The sequence below is a fragment of the Rattus rattus genome, chromosome 6 (genome assembly GCF_011064425.1).
Source record: "Rattus rattus isolate New Zealand chromosome 6, Rrattus_CSIRO_v1, whole genome shotgun sequence".
Lineage (NCBI taxonomy): Eukaryota > Metazoa > Chordata > Mammalia > Rodentia > Muridae > Rattus > Rattus rattus.
The window spans coordinates 52362394-52385568 of NC_046159.1; the positions used below are offsets into that span (position 1 = coordinate 52362394).

Below are 23175 nucleotides of genomic sequence, written 5' to 3' on the forward strand. Positions count from 1 at the left end.
TGTTTTTTTTAAACAGGAGATTCCTCTTGGACTTTAGCAAAGTTACAGGAAGCAGACTGCATAGACCTAAAGCCTTCTCCTACGTTAACTTCAGGCAGCCCAGAGCTCATGGAAGACGCCATATCTACTGAGGCCCAGCACTTGCTTGTTTCCAATGGCCAGCTCCCCAAGGCCTGTGACTCCAGCCCTGACTCTGTGCCACTGAAAGGACAGGTCACGGGGAAACGGAGAGGACCATTGCTATTGGCCCCGAAAAGCTAGGCTTCATCTACCTCAGCTCTTTTAAAGCGGTTGCTACAGGAAAGAGGTAGGAGACGCTGTGGGAAGTTTGTGTCCAGACATCCCTCGGACAGTTGGACTTGCACGTGGAATGTCAGTCGGCTAAAGAACCTGGAGCACAGAAATGCAAGAGACTATTTGTGTACAAAAGGCAGAAAAAGTATTTGATACCACTGTACATAAGAGTTTTCAGAGATTTCATATATATTATATATCTTTTACAGAGACTATTTTAATCCTTAGCGCATGGGTCCCGCTTTTGGTGATATTTTCACATTAGGTTGCTGTCTGATTTTGGAGAGGGTCAGGAATCGTTCTGGTGCCTTAATGCACAGCAGGAATTCAGGTAAAACACATCAGCTGTTGGTGGTGGTTGGGAAGGAGGGCATCTTGGCTACGTGGCACTTAGTGGTCAGACTGGAGTGCATTGGCCAGACCTATGCAGGCTGGTGTTGGCAGCCTCACTAGAGCAGGGTGCACTGGTCTGTATTTGAGGACGAGACTGAGGGCTGTTAATCCACCGAACTCCAGGGCTCAGAACAAGCAAGCGCTGCCTCTCGTCTTTCTTTGTAACTCACTCGGTACAAGCAAATGTCGTCTCCTCAGTGGTTCTTTGAAGCTTACTAAGGCGGAGGCTGCCAGTGTTGGTGCCTGTGGAATTCCCAGCAGTGAGGTTTAGTTCCGCCAACACAGGGTCACAGTGGGGAGAAAAGGAAGATGTCTGCGTCCAGGGCCAGCTGAGTTCTGCGGAGCAGGCCTGTCCACGCTGTTCCTTGCACAGTGAGACTGGGCTTGGACTGCACGAGACTTGAGTCCTTGGCCTGCGTGTATTTGCACTTTGGGGCCCTGTTGCTAACCATCTTGTGAGTGCCAATGTGTAATTCAGTAAAGACTACATGGAAACAAAAACTCGGTCCTTAAAACCCCAGAAAGCTGCGGGGAAGTGTTGGCACAGTGATGGCCTGTGTCACGGTGTAGTGTCATCATAGGCCATCACTGTGCCAGGGCAAGCACACAGGAAGGCTATTCTCCACAGTTGGGTGATTAATGTTACTTCCACAAAATATGTGAATTTGCTGCTTCTGAGAGGCAATGTGAAAGAGGAAGTATTACTTTTTATGTACAGAGTTATTTATTTATAGAAATTTTGGTACAGTGTACATTGAAAACATGTAAAATATTGAAGTGTCTAACAAATGGCATTAAAGTGTCTTTAATAAAGGTTCATTTATAAATACTAAGTGTGTGCTGCGGTCATTGTTCTTGTAAGTGCAGTTCTGCTATTAATGTTTCCCCAAACGGAGAATACTTAGACAAAGCACAGACTACACACTGCTGCCCCAGGAAGGCAGTGGCACTACATTCCTCAGATAGCTCACTTTTTTTTGCCACATGGAGCTGGTTAGTCAAGCCTTATGCTCCCCAAATATGCTGACCCTCCCACCTCCTGCTGGCATATACCTTGAGGACAAAGGAGCAGCTCTGGCTGGTCTCCAGGGAGGACACAGTGCTCACGGACACACTGCTTCCCTCAGCCATGCTCCTAACTAAAGTCACTTGGGCCCACCCACTCACAAGCACTGCAGCTGCCTGCTGTCTGTCACACACTCCAGGGACTTTGGGGCACTTTGCTGTAAAGTAATATAATATAATCATGTGTTTTTATAGGAGAAATACAAGGGTAATTAAAAACAGCAGCCTCCTTACCAGAAAGAATGCGTGCTATGCACCTGCAGTTCGTGCTTTTTAAACAAAGCTATAATCTTACACAATAGGCATTAGCCCAGGGGAGAAACACCCACACGCAGAGTTCCTGCCCCAAGCCTCCTTCCTTTTCCCAGTCTGGTCATTCACTTCCAGTTGTAGCCAGCTTGCTTTTCTGGTGACTCCAATAGATAGCAGGAAGTGCAGGATGCTGATCAAAGGCCTTACCAAGAGTATTTATTGAGAGGACTGAGGGGCTGGGTCAGAGTTTCACCAAGGACAGTTTCCTGGGGCAGTCTGTGCCACCTTCATTAAGCTGTTCTCCGAGCCATCTTCGTAGCTGCACTGTAGCTCCAGGACGAGGAGAGGGGACTGCACAGCAGTCCTCCAAGGACATGAAGTGTCTTCTTCATGGGCTCTTCCTGCCCACCTCTAGCAGCAAGCTTCGGGTCTGGTCATAGGCACCCAGAAAGATAAAGCCTCCCATGCTGATTGCTGCCATTCTCGGGAAGACACCTGCAAATAGCCTAGGGACAGGAAATGGTCATGTTCCGGATGCCCAGGTTTGCTCATTTCAGTGCACCCACTCGCAATACCCCACAGAAACATCCCCCCTTCCTTGTAGAAGGCCACTGAGTAACATTCCCAAGGACACATGAGAAACTGGGGCTCAGCCTCGCATGGCTGCACCATCTGGGAGCGCTCAGGCTAACCCAGCAACCACCCTCCCACAGTGGGCTCCAATGAAGGAGTCAGGCATGCGTCTGGCAGAAGGCTGGAAGGGTGTATGGCAGTGGGACACCTGACAGAAGGCTGGAAGGGTGTATGGCAGTGGGACACCTGACAGAAGGCTGGAAGGGTGTATGGGACACCTGACAGAAGGCGGTAAGGGTGTATGGGACACCTGACAGAAGGCTGGAAGGGTGTATGGGACACCTGACAGAAGGCTGGAAGGGTGTATGGGACACCTGACAGAAGGCTGGAAGGGTGTATGGGACACCTGACAGAAGGCTGGAAGGGTGTATGGGACACCTGACAGAAGGCTGGAAGGGTGTATGGGACACCTGACAGAAGGCTGGAAGGGTGTATGGGACACCTGACAGAAGGCGGTAAGGGTGTATGGCAGTGGGACACCTGACAGAAGGCTGGAAGGGTGTATGGCAGTGGGACTCCTGACAGAAGGCTGGAAGGGTGTATGGCAGTGGGACTCCTGAGGGGCTTCTAGGTCTCAGTTCAGGGAGACAAAGCAAATTCTTAAACAGTTCTGCTTGCTTGTTCTGTGACTCGTGGTATTTTGTTGTTGGAGTTCCACAAATGTGATTCTACAAGAAGGAAATGACATGGTTCCTTTTTCTTGTTCAATCTAAATGGGAACACTGGAGTCACAGATTGTGGTGAAGGTGAACCACCTCACAGTGTCAGTTCTAGACTCTCAGGTGTCTATCCCTAATCCAGTCAGAACCACTGTGGTGCCAGGGAGTCTTCTCCAGATGCCCAGGAATTTTACAAATATGCATTGCGATGTTACTGAAGAAAAGTAATCCACTAATGACCCTCACCTGGCTGGACAAGCGAGCACTGTGAAAACAGAGTAGCACACAGCTGGAGAGAACAAGACAGAAGCAACCCCAGCCACAAAAGGTTATAAGTCCACAAGCTCTCACAGGGCAAGTCCTAGACTGTAAATTACCGCCTTTTACAGAGGCGGTGGGAGAGTGACAGACAGAAAGCCTGATCTACTTTCTACTGAAACTCTGTTGCTCAGAAAAGTGCTTCTGTAAGCAGAAAGACAAACTTAGAAAAACCACAACTTGGGCTGCCTCTGAGGGAAAAGGCACTTGCTGCCAAGACTGATGACACAAGTTCAATCCCTGGAGAAGAAAGAACCAGTTATCACAGGTAGTTTGATGTCCCTGTGTGCACACTATCAGAGAGACTTTGGGTGTAGGGCAAATGTTTTATTACGACAACACGCATGCCTTTTAAATATGTGGGGAAGCCTTTGTGCTAAGTGGAGGCTAATTAAGACAGCTGACAGGAAGACCCTGTGGGATACACAGCCCCCACACCTACATAACCAGTGGAGGTGATCAGCCGCCCTCCTACTTCTAGCTGGCAGTGCAGAGAAGAGTGAGCAAGGACTTTACACACTGGGACAGCTCTCTAGGGAGCTGGAGAGCATGGCTTAGCGGGTGAAGTGTAAGCAAGAGGAGCTGGGTTCAAATGTCTAGAAACTGACGCTGCACAGAGCAGACTCTGTGGCAACACCCCCACCCCCACCCTGTGCTCCTACAGTGACAGGCGTCCCAGAGGCTCTCAGGTCAGCTAGTCTGACACAGGAAGTGGCAAACAAGACACCTACTGTACAAAAGGTGCTAGAAGGGAGGCCTGGAGACTCGGAGCTGCTGCAGACCACTGGCCATGAGCATCCACCGGCTTCTAAGTCAATCTCACTCGCTTTTGCCACTAACAAGCTCAGCAGAGACAGATGGGAGCAGTTAGTGTCACCAGATCAATGGACCAATGGAGCCCCAATGGACTCCTTAAAGTGGAGTTTTGTAGGGGGAGGGGTTCCACCTATGCTTGCAGGCAGACTTGTGAGTAGGGCAGGGTGTGTTCCAAGGGCAACAGGATGGGGAGGAGCTCCAAGCAGGAGCTCCCAGCAGCAGTGAGTACATAAAGGGCACATTTTAAAAAGCCTCAGAGGATCAGCAAGGGGCAATCCAAGACAAGTGGACCTCGCCCCTGCTCTGCAGCTTCTGGGCTAAAGGAGCATGGGTAACCAGTCTGCCCTCCAGTGTGGCTCCCCCACCCTCTGAGAGAACATCAGGTTCCTTGGTTGTAGGGGCTACTGGGAGGTGTGTAGACTTGGTCGGCTTAGTGTGTGTGCAGAGCAGGGACCACAGACTGTGACGGCTCTATCTGGCACTGCCACAGAGGAGTGGCTGAGCCACCTGCCCAGAAAGGGCTCAGGAATTTCCATGTTCCTTGATCCAGTCATTTGCTCGAGAGATGCTGGAGCTGCGGTACGTTCAGTCGCAGCCGCTGCTGCCCAGAACATGCTGTTCAGTGCTGCTCTGTACAAGGTGACAGAGTGCAAGCCTGGGGACTCAGAAGATGAGCCAAAAATCCAATTATCTTTCGGCACTAAGGCAGGGTCAGAACAAGCATACACCCGTGGCCTGTTCTGCTTTCTCTCCTCTGGCACTGCTTAGTTTTAGTCAAGTGTGTGACATGACCCAGGCAGGGAAGGCTGCTCTCGCATCATCTGCACAGCAGCATGCAGCGGCCATGGCGGGTACTGTGCCATCCAGCATGCCCGTCTTGTCTCCACTGGCAGACAGGCTGCAGCGCCCACAACACCACAGTCGAAGCCCAGCTAAATCGCCACAGAATCTAGCAGCTGGCCTTTATGATGTCAAAAGCCAGTCACCAGCTGCTGCCTTTGTGGGCCCAGTCACTCTTACCTAAGAGGCTTCCCAAATCATGCATAAGGATGCTATGACTCACTGCAGATGCTACCACCAGGTTCCTATGTCCGACACAGCAAGAGTCTAAGTCCTGTCTGTTAGATCCAATCTGTACCTCAGACCATCAGAGCTGATGTTCAATGAAGCCACCCAGCCACCACTTTCAAACTTATAGCTGGAAAACTCTAACAGACATGGAGTTTGCTCTCTGGCAAAAAAGCCTTACCATATTCCCGGTCCATCAGCTGAAATTTAAAATGCCAAAGTTACACAAAAGCAGCAGTCAGTGGTGCCCCTGGCATGGGAATAAGATGATGGCAGTGCCAGGCGAAGAGGCTAAGAGCAGGAGGGTCAGGGCTGCACACGGGGCTGCTGCTCCCAATGCCGGGCTCACCCTCCTGCCTTCCAGAGAGGCTCCTTGTGTGCTCCACACAACATGTCAAGAGAGCTCCATAGACAGAATCTTTCTGCTTTTAACAACTCAACATAGACACAGTTCCTGTACGGCAAATCAGTGCACAGGGACAGCTGTATGGGGCATAAAGCAAAACATTTGGAGGCACATGGGGCTGAAGAGATGGTTCAGTGACCCAAGCTCAGATCCTCAGCATCACATGAAAGTCAGGTGCAGTGGTCCTCACTTGTGACCAGCACACAGGGAAGGGGACAGGTAGGCCCTCAGGACTCACTGTAGCCAAAATGGTGGGCTGGAGGTTGAGTAGGAGACTGTTGCAAGTGTGATTGAGGAAACCGCAACCTCTGTGCTCCACAGGTACACTCGCGGGCTAACACACCCATCTGCATACCACACGCAAAAAATGTGAGGCGCTTAGCCAGCAAGGAACAACAATGGCCACCTGAGGCCAAGCAGTGTGGAGCAGACAGCGCCGCCTGATGAGCTGAGTAACGCTTTAGAGAAAAACAGACTGCATATACCATGCTGGCCCGTACAATGATGGTTCATCCGAAAACCCAGTCCTCGGGCTCTCCCCATTTATGTGTCTCCGCAAACACTTACTGCTCCTACAGCTGCCCATAGTCATCTGGGAAGTCACAGGCTGCACTTGCAGCTAGGAGCCCTATTCACCAGGGCTGTAGGTGACACCACCTACACTTGTGTGAGCACATACTGTTTTCAGTGACAAAATTACCCACCAATAAAGCAACACCGATGATGCAGGCACGTGCCCACCGTAAGGCATGGCTGCCAACGGTTCTGAGTGCCTACCCAAGCCTACCGCACTTGCATTCTACGGTGTGTAAGTGGGAGCTTATCTGTATCCATGCTGCAGCCAAAATACATTTGCATGTCATCCAGTGTCAAGAAGGACAAGACCAAGAACCATGTGGCTAGAGTGCTCTGTCCCTGACTGTGCAATCTTACATATGCAGCATAAGAAAAGAAAGGGTGAGGTGTTCGTCCGCGGCAGGCAGACTTGAGGAAGAGCCAGTGGAGAAGAGGCCAGGCAGCAGAGGGCTTGCTTTGTCCTTACCCTGCTAGTCCCTGTGAGCGCCACACCCCATGCATGGCAGATAGCACATTCCCAACAGCAGTGCTGGACCCGGCCTAAGGAAGACAAGGAAGGGAGAGGGCTGTTACCTCCGAGCAGACCCCCCTCACCCTCATCCAAGGCTTGACCCAGGGTTGGCTTGGAAATCTCGCCTACATGCAGACCTGCAGACAAATACTTAGGGGTTGGGGGAGTTGCTTCTCACAGCTCACTTAGATACTAATGGCAATCATTCAACAGGAAGCCTGATGGAGGTGGGGGCTTCTACGTATGCATGGGTCCATCTCTAAGGCATGACAGTGGATGGAGAGTGCCACATGTTTTAAATGACCCTATCCTCAGGGTTGGTCCTCTGCCTTCTACAGCCCTGCACTTGGAGAGCTTGGTCCAGGGATGTTACTGGAATTCCTTAAAGCTCAGCCCAGAGTTTGTTTTGTTGTTTGGTTTTCTTTTTAACAATTTGGACAACTGTCAAGTCTTAGATCTGAAAACAGCAATACCAAGCAGAGGCCCTCAGATGTGCCGCTCCCACAGCACAGCTGTGAGAATGCTTGAGAAATGGAAGCGTGCTACACACAGATCCATCACAGTGACAGCTGCCTACGTGCGGCGGTGATGACAGTGACACTCTTCCAAAGTCAGGGTTATTAATGGCTCGTTCGGCAGGTTCTCGGGTTCTTACAGCGCCTCCTGCTCACAGACACGGCACGGAATCTGCATGATCTGATACTCACCTTTGCCAGCATGATCCTTGTCTTAGCCACATCCAGAGGTGTAGTGACTGCAGCTGCAAAGCCACCTGTGTGGAAGATCCGGCTGTCAGAGGTGTCCAGACAGTAACCAGCACCTCTGCAGCTGCGTACCCAGAACTGTCAAAATGATCGCCATCGTGTCTACTGACTGTTGAGAACCGGACACACATGAACAAGTTCATCTCCTTCACAGCCTGTGCAGTACTGGAGCGGAAGGGGAAGGACGCTCAGCTGGGCTAAGGAGTGAGGCCCTACGACTTGCCTTGCTCTTGCACTGTCTGGCACACTAACCCAACTGTGCATATGACACGTGGAACGGCCAGGTGTGGGTCTTCAGTGAGGAGCACATGGCTCCCAGGGTTGGGGGAATCACACCTTTCTGCGGGGTACCTGCTTTACAGTCTCCAGAAAGCTTTGGTTCTGTCTGTTCTGATGAGCAGAGGGGCAGGCCCCTGTGTGCCATGGGGGACCTCTGTATGAACAGCCAGCCTCTTCGCGATAAGACAGTGCTTTCGTTATTTCCCAGGCTCTGGAGAACAGTGCAGGAAAGGCCTATAGTTCTGCCCTCTGCGTCGCCTCAGAACCCTCTTGCCTTGGCATGCATTCGGCCTCCACACTCTGTGTTTCCCTCTTCTAGTTTCTGTGCTGTCAAACTGTCTATAGGTTTTTAACAGTGCTCTTATCTGTGGGCACAGAAACCAAAACTCTTGTCGCTACTGCAAGCCACAGTTTATGGTCTTAAATGGTTTTGTTTGCTTACGACAAGGTCTTAAGGCGATGTACTTGGAGTTGGCCTGAGATCAGGCTGATCTCGAACACACAGAAGTAGCTTTCACTCCCTGTCCTGGGATTAAAGGCACCTGACCCCACCACACCAAGCTTGATGTCAGTATTTTATTCACTTGGTACAACAATGCGTTTGAAACCCTGAAAGGCCGAGGGCTGCAGAAATAAAACTCTGAAGGGCTTTCAGGAGGCTCAGCTCCTGGGAGCTGGGGGTGAACAGCTGTTTGGGGGGGGATGGGGTTTGCACAGAAGACTCCAGAAATAGCTCCAGGCGCCCCCTGCTGTGGTGTACAAGCAAAGGGGTATTTGACCTCTGACAAATATCTTTCTAAATACGGGGCTGAAGCGAAGTCGTTATAGTGACCTTGGCTGTGGTGACATCTGCTCTGACAGTTGTGGGAAGGCACACCCACTCCTTGTTTATATTCTATTCTCAGTTACCCACAATTGCCACACACCTCAGGCCTGCCAGTGGCTCCTTTGTCCAGAACCTCTTTTTGTCCTCTTAAACTGAGTTTGGGGGCCAACCAGATGGCTTGCAAGTTAAGGGCATTTGCCATGAGCCTGATGTGCCAAGTGTGACCCCTGAAGGCACATGAAGGAAGAAGGGGGCTGACCCCTCAAATGTCCTGATTCCCCATGCTTCCGTGGCACGCACATGCCTTAATCCCACCCACCACACACTAAACAGACAGATCTTAAAACATTCGAAAAGGCTCTGCTCGGTGCAGAGCTGAGATCTGCTCTTAAGTCTGGCCAGCTGCAACACCTTTGGCCCTGGCCCCTGACGCCTCAGATGCTCATCTGTACGGTGCAGGCAACCGTGGGGCGGGCATCATTATTAAAGAGTCCCTCCTTATCCAGACGAGGAGTAACCGCAGTAGTCTGTTAGGTAAGACTTGCTGTCCAGGCGAGCACTACGCTCAGTAGCTCTTTGCTACTTGATACAAGCTGGACTCATCTGGAGGAGCTGCCTCCATTGGCCCGTAATTAAGTCTGATTCATGTGTGAGGGCCCAGCCTACTGTGGGCAGTGCCGCCCCTCGACACATGGTCTTCGGCTGATGAAAGATCAGGCTGAGCAAGCCTAGAGTGTCGCCTCGGCTTCCGCCCCTGCTTCGAGTTCCTATCCTGATGTCAGGAAAAGCCACGAGCTGAAGCAAACCCTTTCTTCCCACATTGATTTTTGGGGTTTATCACAGCAACGAGAAGCAGGCTAAGACATGGTAGAGGGAATGGGTGACTTCTCTTCCCTGTCTCTAATCCAGTGTACAGAGCTGGCACTCAACATGCTTAGTGAGTGCCCCAGACAAGTCTACGTTTCTTACAAACCAGACGTAAGGTGAGCCTGTAAAACACAGGGAAGGCTGACAGGAGGGCCGCCCTCGCTTACTTGCCAGGCTCGTCAGAGATGCCAGCACCGTCACAGCACCCCCACGGCCACACGGCAGCTGTGTGGAGCTGGGAATGAGGCTGCATCTACCCTACCCTCGAAAATGACCTTGGGACACCCCAGGACTCTGACACAGCAGCACATTAAAATAATTCTGAGTATTAGACTTTATTCCCTTATGTAAAAATATTCTCAAGCTGCCCTAAATCCACTCATAAAGCTGACAGACAGCATTTAATCAATGTGGTTAGCTCAGGTTGAACTTCTCTGGCCGCCGGCAGAGGTTACCCATCCTTCCCTGTGGACACCTGCATATTCTCCAGACACGTGTGCTCCATGAAGCAGTGTGGAAGAGAGAGGACTCAAAACGTCCACGCTTTGATAGGCCCCGATTTTACTACCGTGCTGGGATCTGTATTTTATGCAAGGTGTTAATGAATCAATGTGAAGCCGCCGCCCCCCCCTGCTGGGCTACTTTAACTCACACAGCGCACAGCTTTGTACCTTTACCATTTAAATGAAACCCTGTACTCTGTATATTCCGCTTACAGGATACACAAGGAGCACGGCACTCCAGACAGGAAACAGCCTGCTCAGCAAGTGCAGCCTGTGCTCATGGAACCAATCCCAGGCTGTTCTACCGAGTATTAAGCTACACCACCTTTCCGGGGCATATTCACAGATCTGATTTTCACAGGAAAACTACTTGCTGCCTTGGGGAACAAATGCCTTCTGACAGGCAAAAGAATCCCTTTCTTTCTGACAGCCTGGGGCTCTCACCTCAGAGCTGAAGCCAGGAATGCAGAGGAGGGCAGTGGGGAGGAGGCCCCAAGCCCACCCCTGGCAGCCGGCTACTCTCTGCTCCTGGATCCTCCTAGCTGATGCATGCGGGAGTAAGACCTCCTTCCCCTGCACTCAGTCTGTAAGCACTGCTCCACAGTGTCGCTGTGTGCTCCGGCCTGTGCCAGACCCTCACCTTTGTCACACACGGACTCCTGCATTCTGTGCCACAATGCCAGGATGAGAGAGCCACTTCTCCCTCAGACCTTCTCTAAGAGAACGTGAGGAAGTGTCTACCATAAGAAACTGATCAGAAGATACCTGAATACCAAAAGGGTTGCAAACGTATCAATACTCACCATCACTATGTTTGTAAGAGTCAGGGCCTGGACTGAGAAGCTGGCAAGGCCTTTCCTTTAACCCTGACCAAAAGCCAGGGGATGTCTAAGCATGACAGCCATTGGCACCTCCAATCTCAAGAGCCATTGTGGGTATCTGTGCCCAGGAGTTTAGGAAACGAGTCAGAGCACAGGAGCGTGCCGAGGACGGCACCAAGCACAGCCCTTGGCAATGACCGCACCAGCGTGAAATTGGAAAAGCACAAAGGAGAATCTGATCTGACTGTGGGCAAGTCTGATCATGAGGAGCGGGGCGACCATACGGCAGTGTGTGAAGTCTGGACAGGACTGGGTAGGAGGCCATTCTTCACCTCCCCGGCATGCAAGACAGGGCTGTGATCCGCTCTTGCAGAACTCCAGTTTACTCAATTTGGACTGTTTTCAAATTACGTTTATCCTGTAGCAATGCTTCCAAAATACTCATCTTGTTTCTCTAGACTAACATTTATACCAAATGCCTGCCCCCAAATAATAATGTAAGCAAAAATATATTTCTTTTTACTAATGGAGGAAGATCTGTTAACAGTGTGTTTTTCCCATGTAGGTCTTAAATTCCTTTATTTGGCAGAATCTCGTCTGGAAACAATGAGATGGCTGGAGAGAGGATTTACAGGCTCAGATGATAAAAACTACACTGTGCAGTGACTTCCAGTGCCATCCAAGAGAGGAGAGAACCGCTTTCCACTTTAGTGGTGTTGCTTTCTCTTGCTGGAGGAGTGATGCCTCCTCACAGCTGTTCATTTTACAGATCACCAAGGGCCAACACACACATCACTGGGTCCCTCAAGGGAGGAATGATTACTGCTATGTTATGGATCAGAGAACTGGTGCCCAACATCTTCTCTAGGAACTGGGGTCAGTCACTTGTCAGACAGAAAGCCCAGCCTAGGTCCCAGGCACTGTCTCCTGGCCCAGCCTCACAGCAGCCTTAGTGGAACACTACATTCCTGAAAGGCCCTAGGGATTGGGGATTTAGCTCAGTGGTAGAGAGCTTGCCTAGCAAGCGCAAAGCCCTGGGTTCAGTCCCCAGCTCCGGAAAAAAAAAAAAAAAAAAAAAAAGAAAGGCCCTGAGGACAGGTCCCTACCACAGGGCTAGTGTGACAAATGTGCCAAAGGAGCAGTCCTCAGCAGAGAGGACTGTACTGAAAGCCATTCCCAAACACATAGTATCAATGTATTTGCATGTAAATCCGGGGGCCACATCAGATACATTGCTTATTCCTTACTTGAAGATGGATATGCTTTAGAGCAGTGGTTTTCAGCTTAGGGGTCGAATGACCCTTCACAGGGGTCACCTAAAACCATTGGAAAACCACAGATATCTACATTATACTCATAACAGTAGAAAAATTACAGTTATAGAGTAGCAACAAACATAGTTTTATGCTGGGGGGGGGGGAGTCACCACAGCATGAGGAACTGTAATAAAGGGTCCCAGCATTAGGGAGGTTGAGAGCCACTGTTTTGAAATTATTCAACTCCAAGAAGTGACTTTTCTTGTCCAGGGCAACTAAATCCCTCTAACATTTACTTGTGTTCTGCACCCAACACTGCCCCACCATCTGGTCCTTTGCCCAATTCAAGGAGACAGTCAGGAAAATAAACTTCTCTAAAGGGCTAGGTAGCAAAGAATCCTAAGCTCTGGAAAATGAATTGAGACCACCTCTCCCTTTAAGCCAGTCACAGATGATCTGGGAGTGGAAGCTATTACCCTCCCCATCTGCACACACTGATATCCTGCCTCCAGGAAAAGTTCTTAGTTTCTGTGATTACTTCCACAACTTAAATAGATTTAAATTACTAACAAAGGAGACTATAAAATGTATGATTTCTATTGTCCTAATCACTACATGTAAATAAATAAAATCCAACAACTTATAAAGAATTTGGAAAAGAGTCATTTTCCCCTAAAGCTGCTAATCTTCCAACCTACCTGCCCATCCGTCCACCAGGATTACATTCTAAACACTTTCAGTTCTCTGGCCAAGTTCTACTTTGCTTTACTGCAACTACAGCTTCCTGTATCTGTACCGACAAAACAGATCTTTCTCTTAGGGTTCTGAACTTAGCACTTACACCGTCCTTTAAAGCACCTGTGTTCTTGGGACTTAATGATGGATCCATGACACTGCACACTGAATTCTGCTCTGGCTTTAATGTCTCCGAATGCCCAGATGTTCGCACGGCTGAGTTTCCTGCCCCGTGCAGTTGAGCCCGCAGGAAGCTGTGGAGTAGCCCCTGCTCTCCTGACAGTAATTAATCTCCCGCACTGTCAAACATGTCACATGGCCGTGAATCTCGGATCACCCACGACACTGCCCCCAGCAGACAGCTGTGCAGCTCACCCCGCTTCCACAGAGGGCTTTATAAATTATCCTTAAGGTAATCTGAGGGCCCGAGTGAGGCTTTAATAAAGATAAAAAGAAAAAGGGAAATTTGTCAAGGACAAATTGGGTGTCATTCAAGCAGACACCTCTTTCGCGGGTTTTCTTCCCTCTAAGACAACTCGTTTCCTAACTTGCCAGTGAAGCTGTCTTCATCTAAGCAGTTGGAATTCCTGAAGAACGCTGTTTCGCACAGCCAGCATGCTGACAGCCCCCACCTCAGTCTTCCCCAGCACAGTATGATCCCTCGCACCTGCAAAAGCTCCACAGACGGCTGACTGCCAAGACTCCACCACACGGCCCCGCCGCCACGACCAGAGCGCCTGTGTGCAAGGAGAAAGAAAACACAAGTTATCCCATCTTGGAGTTTATCAGAGCCTGCTGTGGGCTTAGCTTGGGATGGGAACGTAAGTGAGAATCTATTTTGGAAGCATTCTTCAATGGTGACATAAGTGACTTTCCCAAGGACTTAACTGCATTCTAAAATTAGTCAAAGAAGGTCAGGCTGCAGCTACATGATGGTTCTCAAAGTATTTTCAAGGAAGATTTCACATACACAAAGTAAAATAAAGATAATAAACTTATGACAATGGAATAGTTTGCATATTTCCCATATAACCCTAAGCATATAAATACAATAATTGATAATTATTCCTGAACAGTGTATGTCAACTCCTTAGTTCTTTTCGAAGTCCTTATCCGCATCCCTCCTTTGAAAGATACCTGAGCGGTACTTTAACTGAAGGGGGCGGGACATGTTTTGAGACAGCATCTAACGATCTCCAGGCTACCCCAAACTCAGGATCATCCTACTTCAGACTCCAAGTGTGAAGATTACAGGTGTGTGCTACCATGCCCCGCATTAATTCAGATTATTGAAAACATGTTTATGCTGCTCATTGAAAGCTTGCTGCCTGGTGTGATCTGATCGCACCCCATGGAATATCGCGCAATGCTCAGTCTACTCTCTAATTGTCTTCCAAAGTCTGTGGCCTCTCAGCAACCTTACATGCTGGGTCTATTACTTCTGTCCAGGCTTCTGAGGTACAGCCTTGAAAAATACTCCTTTCCCTGGCTTCACTGAGGAAGCCGCCACTAAACTTCATATATTTAAAGTATACAATTTGATAAGTTTGGGCAGACATGCACACAGAGTCACTGCTACAAAGAGACCACGGACTGACTTAGGAGCCTTTGGGAATTTCTCTCCTGAGCCCCACATCACTGTCCTCTCAGCAACTGATATTCCTGCCCCTTGCGACTGGTTTACATATTCCAGAATTTTATTTTATTTTATCGGATTTTCTTATTTACATTTTAAATGTTATCCCCTTTCCCAGTTTCCCCTCCAGAAACTCTGCTATCCCATTCCCCACCCACCCCCATCCCCACTTCTATGAGGGCGCTCCCACCCCCCCCTCCTCCCTCCCACCTCCCTGCCCTGACATTCCCCTACACTGGGGTATCAAAATGTAATCCCATTTTCTTTTATCTGCCTCCTCTCAAAACTACGCTGTGGTACGTCCACATCACGACAGATACCGGACGTCATTCCCTTCTTGTTAGTGAGCAACGAACCAGACACAGGTGCATCATTTCTTTTTCTAGTTTGGGGCTGTTGGCGATAATCCCACATGAACATTTACAAACAAGCCTTTCCATGGAAAATGCCTTCCTTTCTGATAAGGAAATAACTAATAACTAAGAAGGAAGTAGCTAGGGCAGAAGTAGGTACATTTAACTTTACAAAGTCGCCATGCTGTTTTCCAAAATGGCTGTACATTTCACATTCCCAGCAGCCCTGGCTCGTTCGCAACCTTCCCAAGCTTGGTCGCCAGCATTAAGTGTTCCCATTCTAGGATGTGTACAGTACTATATCACTATGTTGTTTTGTTGTTTTTAGATTTTAAGAGGGGATGGCATGGGCACATGGGCATAGGTACCAGAGGTCAGAGGACTTCCGAAGCCTGGGGCTGGAGATTATGGAATGGTGAGCCACTCCACGTGAGTGCCTGGAACCAAGCCCACATCCTCTGAAAGAGCAGTGCATATTCTTAACCGAGTTGCCGCTCCATGGCTTTAATGACGGTATATTCTCTTCACATACTTATCTCCCATCTGTGAATGTTCAAACACCTGTGTATTTGTATCAGGTTGCCTATTATCTAAATTAAAGATATTGCAAAGTTCTTAATATATTCTGAGTACATTTGTAAATATCTGTGACTCACCTTTTCATTCTCTGAACAATGTTTTTTGAATAGGCATTACATTTTCATTAAGTCCAAATTATTTTAATATAATCACAATATTCAAATATATTAATATTCATATTACAGAGGGGGAGATTTGTTTCATTTTGCTTAAGGTAGGGTCTCATTCTTTAGTTCAAGCTGACCTAGAACTCACCACATAAACTACGCTGGTCTTGAACCTGTGGTAATCCTCTGGGTGCTGTCTGCCCAGCACCAAGACCTCTGGTCTGTACCACGGGGCCCAGGTTATAGATCCTGCTTTTGGTGTCATTTGTAAGAAAACTTTGCTTATTTTAATGACACAAAGATTTTCCCCTATATATTTGAAATTTTAAGTTTTTAAGAGTATTTACATCTTTACCTTTGAGTTAATGTAATCTGTTATGTTATGAAGCCTGGGCCAGGGTTCTTTCATTTTGATTTATAAAAAGAATGCCCAATGGTTCTAATGCTTGGAAAAAATAGCCCTCTCCTCAGTGAAAACTTTCTCCAAAATCTGCTCTCAAGTTGGTCCTCATTTATAGATACCAACCCTATACTTTCTTGACTATCACACATTTTAATATAGCTTGAAATTAAGTAGTTTCAGTTTTCCAGATTAGTTCTTTGTCAAGTTTGTTTTTATTCTTTCAGGTTCGTCATATTTCCATATGACTTTTAACATCAGATGGCCAATTCCCACAGCACACCGTTCTGAGAGTTCATCCATATTACATGCATCCATGGACTGTTTTTGGATGGAATGGATACATTGGCAACACTGCTTTTTTTTTTTCCTGGCCTCTTCATCATTTTAGCTGCCTTTCTATTTCTATGAAGACACTATGGACAAAACAACTCATAAGAGAAAATGTTTATTGTGGCTCACAGCTGCGGAGGGTAAGAGTCCATCATCCTCATGGTAGGGAACACAGCAGCAGGCAGGAATGACACTGGGACAATAATGTCAGCTTACATCTGACTCACAAGCAGGAGGCAGAGACTAGAGAACAGGGAATGCATGGCCTCTTTGAAATCTCATCCCAGTGACACACCTCCTCCAGCAAGGCCACACCTCCTAATCCTTCCCAAACAGTTCTAACAGGGACCAAAGTACTCAAATACATGAGCCCACAGAAATAATCATCTCTCCCTTCACTGGAGCTTCCGATAAATTTCTCTTAACTCTGCACTAGCATTTCATAGGCTTTGACACTGGTTTTATCAGATTTATTTTTGAGTACTCCATATGTACTATGTAAAGGAAACTGCTTGCTTTGAACATTCAATGTCTATCTGCTCATTGCTAATAGTAACTGATTATCAATACAAATGATTTTATATAATTTGTGTTCTACACCATTGGTCAGTCAATGGTTCAGCTCTGCTCCTGTGTGGACATCATCAACTTTCTCCACAATTAAAGTCAGGCCTACTTCCTTTCTAATTGGAGTATCTTATTTCTTTGCCTTATCCTGAATGACTACACCTATTACCAAGCAGAGTATCTTACTTTTAATGTTTAGAACAGTATAATGACCCAGACGTAGTGTGGCGCTGGAGAACTGACCAAACACAATACAAGTAAGATTAAAACAGCTGACTGACTCAACATCCGTCTCCTGTCTGAGTATTTATTTCCCTGCTGACGACTCCCTCTGGAAGGGTTGTTACAGGATCACTAAGGATTTGATGATGATTCCACAAAAACAAATCAAGACACACACACAGCCCTGTTTACCTTGACCAGTTGAGGTTTTTAACACTAAATAACAAGATACTTGCTGCCGTGTGATATCTTTCTTCTCAACCCTATGAAGAAGAGTAATTCTCTGTATAGTTACTAAATCTACTGGGCTAAACGTATACCTATCAAACAGGATTTTTAACCCTGCTTAGGAAAACAAATAGACTTTAAGAAACCTTGCTACAACTGCATTTCTAAAGTCCTGAGCTATACAGCACAGAATTTGGTAGATTTTAGTAAGCTTTAATGTTTGAAAATAAATGGGTGGCTTTATGGAAATCATTATTTTCGCAATTTCTCTCTAAGCATTAGAGATACAATGGGATACAGGGAAGGACAACAATGTCAATCTTTTGTAGCAACCAGTATGTATTTAGTCATAATATGATTAAAAAAAAAAAGTCAGGGAGCATGCATGTTAAATGCCTACCTGTGCACACTTTCCCCGTGTGTGTGTGTGTGTGTGTGTGTGTGTGTGTGTGTGTGTGTGTGTGTGCCTTCCTCACGCTAGGCACATACTCTAGCATTGAGCTATACCTCCAGCCCTTAACAGCAGGCAAGCTTTGACACCATCACTCACTAAAATACTAACTGGAAAAGAAAGGCAGGCATGAACCACATTTTCTTAGTGAGAAGGGGTCATCTTCTATTATTAGTCTCCTGACGTTTTCTCAAGAGGAGATTATTCTGAACACTTAAGCTGCTGCCCACGACCTTGATTTATGGCAACAGTAAAGAACAAACAAGGGATGAATGATATCACAGAAGGAGAAGTCAAAGATACTATGTAATTCATAAACGCAGCAAATGTGCAGAACTGTCCTCCAGGTGTTTGTTGTAGGCTCAAGGGAACCACAAAACTTCCAGGACAAACAATCCATGAGGGGTGTGTGTGTGTGTGTGTTACTGTATATTATATAAATAATTATATGTGTGTGTTACTATATATTATATAAAGTGTGTATGTGTTACTATATATTATATAAATTATATGTGTGTGTTACTATATATTATATAAAGTGTGTGTGTTACTGTATATTATATAAATTATATGTGTGTTACTATATATTATATAAAGTGTGTGTGTGTGTGTGTGTGTGTGTGTGTGTGTGTGTGAGAGAGAGAGAGAGAGGAGGGGGTAGGATTTTGAAAGAGAGAGGGAGTGCTGGAGAAGTTTCACAGTGGTGTCTGCTGTGTTCTACAAAGAAAAAGGACCTGCTTACTAAGGGAAGGAAACAAAATCAAAATACATTCCAATACTGAAGACTGTTTAAATATAGAATCTCCATGGACAAGCCCAATTTTTTGCTTCACCTGGGCAGAATTAGCTTAAGAAGATAGAAAGAAATCATTTTGTAATAAAGTGAACAGTTATAAAAATCTTAGGAAAAACAGTCCTTAAGTCCCTAGAGAAACTAAAACAAAGTCAGAGGCCAATATCAGTGGTAAATTTAGTGCTAATAATAACTGACAGCAACAGGCACAACTGCCTCCTGTAGCCACTGAACACTCCACACAGTAGGACCCTCACCACGGTCTCCTGAAGAGTGTGCAACAGTTAGTGTTAGGTCATCTTTTAGACAAGAACACTAACGCTCTAGACCTTAGATCACTAGCAAGCCTAGCATCGGTGGGGATGGGACCATATGGTGTGTCCTATAGGACACCAGGATTTAGGTCTTCAGATAGGCACTGTATTCAGCACAGAGTGGCATATGCATCAGAGTAAACACAACAGGAACCACAGTCACCAATGCAATGATACGGAAATACCCAAGAGAGGTGGCTCAGGACTGCAATCCCAGCATTTAGAGGAAAGATTGCTATGGCTCAGAGGCCAGCCTGGGCTACATAGTGAGTTCCAGGGCAGCCTGGAATGAGATGGCCCTTTCTCAAAAACAAAACCAAACAAACAAAAAAGGCTATTGCTGATTGGCTAATAAATAAGTATATAATAAAGTACTCCTACTATGTCACATTCATTGCAATTTGCCTCAGTCTGTTCAAAGTTGGTTTTTTTGTTTGTTTGTTTGTTTTTTTTTAAGTGAGTAGCTGAATATAAAATCTTGGGAAAGTGACTTTGAGACTGACAAATCTAAATAGATGTGAACCATTTACAAATTCTACATCGTGGAGTTAATAAGAAAAATAGGAACTATGCTGATAAAAGGTACTATATACAAATTAGAAAACTATTTAAAGTTGTAACTTAGCTCGTATGTGCAGGGACAGGAGGATGGAATATACCAAAACAAATCAAAACAAATTTAAAAATTTAAAAATACTGGGGTTGGGGATTTAGCTCAGTGGTAGAGCGCTTGCCTAGGAAGCGCAAGGCCCTGGATTTGGTCTCCAGCTCGAAAAAAAAAAGAACCAAAAAAAAAAAAAAAAACCAGAAGGCCACATATCCCAGGTATTTGCATCCTGATCTCAATTCTATGGTTTTTCCCCTTTTTCTTTTCAAATAAAAATGAAGCTCTATGATGACTATGTAGACATTTATTTATATCAAAGAGAAATTCAAATTTAAGGGTTGAGACTAGCCATGAGAATGTACTTAACTTCTCCAGTTTTCCTTAAGCAAGCCTTTCTTAATATGGAGGGAAGGAAATATTTCTAATAGCATGTGCAAACAAATTTATTGTAAAATAATTTTAGAGTTACAAAAACAGTAGAGTCCCTATGTACTCTCCTGCTAACTTCCATAGTTCAATGATCAAAGCTGACTACAGAAATCAGTATGCACCTACTAAGTGCATGCCTTTATGCAGTGTCACAAGAGTTGCTACTGTGTATTAGTATGCAAGCTACAAACCTCTGCCCAGCCTTTTCACCTACTGGTAACTCAGTGGCATTGCTGTACAGAAAACTGAGCTGAACCATTTCCCAAATGGTTCTCACTTTCTTCCTCCTCCTCCTCTTCCTCCTCCTCTCTCCTTCTTTTTTAAAAATAATGTTTCATCTTGTAACTTATGTAGACTTGTGTAACTTCTCTATGTAGACCAGGTTGGTCTTGAACTAAAGGCATGCACCACCACCTGGCTTTAGCCATTGTTGAAGGCCTATCTGAGGACGAACAATGAGAAACTTGGGCTCACCCCTCCCCAGCCCAGCATGGCAGTATTCACAGGCAAGAGGTACAAACAGGCAGTGTCAGAAATGAATGGAATCCAAGTGCAGGCAGCTAGCTTCCATGAGAGCTCGCCGTGAAGAGCTTGTGTTTCTCACTTCTAAAGGCCCACGCAAATGAACTCTATTGTCTGATGAAAGACAAATTGAAGAGCAGGAACTCAGCTCTAGCCTGACAACATCCACAACATGGGACTTCTAAACTTCCATCCAAAAGGACATTTGACTTCCCATCTGGTAGAGTATAAGATTTTACTATGTCATTTTCATGGGTACATAATAGGTTATTTCCAAGTCATCTACTCAATTTCAAAATAATGATGTCAGACATCCAAGACAACTAAGACAGCATGAAGGCTTTCACACCTACGTAGCTCTTGGGATCGATCAGCTCTGGGAGACTCATGGCTGTGAATCCACCAGCAGGTGCGCTACACAGTGGAACCAGCACATGACCACCTCCTGGACACGTTCCCTTACGGACTGACAAAGCTACTGTGTAGCCTTGTACAGGATCCCAAGACCATCTGACAGCTACCTGTGACTCTGTGACAAGGGTCCTGACTGTCCCCACATGAGCACAACAGAGAAATCACCTCATAGAACACAATCTCCTTATGTGACTGTAAAAGCAACTTATGTGGGTAAAACCATAAACACAAAAACTGGCCACAAGGCTTCTGCTTCCACGAAGACTCTATGACCTCACATTTAGATGTTAAAGAATCACAGAATATATGAAGACAAGTACACCATTATTTAACCTTGAGGGAAATGCAAATCAAAACTCTGCTGAGGCAGTAGTCTACAACTATTTTAGAGTGGCTGTTTCCTTTAAGTCAGTGCACATGGAACAAAGACACAGAGCAGGATCTCTAACGTATGCTGGTGAGAATGCAGAGTGCACTGGAAACCACTCACACCCTCATGGGCTTTTGTGCAATTAAGGAATCACCTATACAGAATCTTACACAATTAAGCACATACCCTCTTTCCAGCCCAGGGACACCACTCCTAGGCAGCTTGGGGGGGAGTAAGCCTATGTCCATACATGTGGATACTTACAGAAACTTATGAATAGCCAGGAAGCCTGGGAATAGCTCAGATGTACATCAGTACTGAATGGAGCCACACATTCTGAAATGCCACAGGGGCAAAAAGCAATACAAAGACCTAACAGCATTCTAGAAGAGAAGGTGGCCGGCAGAGCATAGAATGCTACTTGGCCTGCTCTGCCTGCTTATGGGCAATAGAAAGCAGTGACTGCTGGGGATTTGGGGCAGGAAGGACACTGGCAACACAGTAACAGGAGTGAGCAGGGCTGTGTGCATGCAGTGGCTCTAACACCCTCAGAACTAATGCATCTTGTTTATGTATGCATAGTACTCCTTGAGGAGCTAAAACTATGTACCACTCCACACATGCATTTAACAGGACTGGGGAGATGACTCAGCAGTTAGGAGCACTGGCTGCTCTCCGTGCACTGAGTTCAATTCCCAGCACTCGCATGGCAGCTCACAACCCTCTGTAGCTACAGCTCCATGGGAGCCAATGCCCTCTTCTGCTCTCTCCAGGCAGCAGGCACACATGTAGTATAGACACAAGCTTGCAGGCAACACATAAAACTAAAACTAAAAATTTAAAAAGAACTTTAAACACAGTACTGGAATCTGTGGTTACTACAAAAACTCCTAGCAATTTCTCAGCTAGCCAGAACTCTACAAATGTCCTGATTCTGGAGAGAAATGGACCCAGCCCGTCCTTCCGTCTTTGGACCTGTAAGCATTGCCGTGGATGCGAGTGCCGGGGCGTTAGCGTGAGCAGCGGCTGTGAATGCTGGCCATTGTGGGGCCCTGCAGTCTGAATGCTGGCCACTGAGGAGTGCACACAGGGCTCTTGTTTGCCATTGGACTCACAGTTCTTTTGTCACACACTGAAAAGGGACCTGGTATGCTAAGGGAATGTGACCTCCTCATTGGACAGCTGTTACATCACGCCTTGAAAAGTGGACCGAGGAATCTGTTTTTACCCTGTGCCATGAAGGAAACGTTAAAACATAACAACAAAAGACCCCAAAACTCCATTAAATGAGCTGCAGTACTTTTAAAATCATCACATATGGTAAATCTTTAGTGTCCTAGTTTATCTGAAACTTAAAAACCTTACATTTACTTGTGTGTTGGGGGTGCAGCCACGCCCGTGTGTGCGCACGGGTGGAGAGCGGCATGACTCGGGGTCAGAGGATAATGTTTAGGAGTCGGTTCTCTCCTTCTACTGTGTGGATCCTGGGGGAGAACTTGGGCCATCGGGCTTGAGGGCGAATACCATCTTGCCGGTACCACCTTACAGCTTACTTTAAAAAGAGTGATGTTTTGAATTCATTTATTCCTCTTTCATATGCAACTTTAATAGGATTTATTTTGGAGTTCAAACTAACTATGACATTTTAAAGAGTGTTTTCCTTAGCAAACCCATAAAATTATGGTGGCATCAGCTTGGTTTCTGTCTGTTCCTTTTCTTGTAATAGAGGTGGGACTGGAGTTGGGGATTTAAGCACTGTGCTGCCCAGCTGTCCCCAGCCCCAAGCCCTACCTCGGTTCTGCTTCGTT

General features: G+C 46.7%; 2 protein-coding genes across 2 annotated transcripts in view; one reads left to right on the plus strand and one right to left on the minus strand.

Moving 5' to 3' along the window:
• Nucleotides 1-1516, plus strand: part of Lrig1 (leucine rich repeats and immunoglobulin like domains 1) — a 101897-nt gene extending 100381 nt beyond the window's left edge. Inside the window, exon 19 of the mRNA XM_032906048.1 lies at nt 17-1516. Within this exon, the coding sequence (XP_032761939.1) occupies nt 17-261 (245 nt within the window). The 3' untranslated portion in view covers nt 262-1516. The remainder of the gene's footprint in view (nt 1-16) is intronic.
• The window catches only part of Slc25a26 (solute carrier family 25 member 26), a 95044-nt gene continuing 73257 nt past the window's right edge, over nt 1389-23175 (minus strand). Inside the window, exons 7-10 of the mRNA XM_032907224.1 lie at nt 13710-13779; nt 7699-7763; nt 6947-7020; nt 1389-2510 (exon numbers count right to left, since the gene is read on the minus strand). Coding sequence (XP_032763115.1) covers nt 2393-2510; nt 6947-7020; nt 7699-7763; nt 13710-13779 — 327 coding nt within the window. The 3' untranslated portion in view covers nt 1389-2392. The remainder of the gene's footprint in view (nt 2511-6946; nt 7021-7698; nt 7764-13709; nt 13780-23175) is intronic.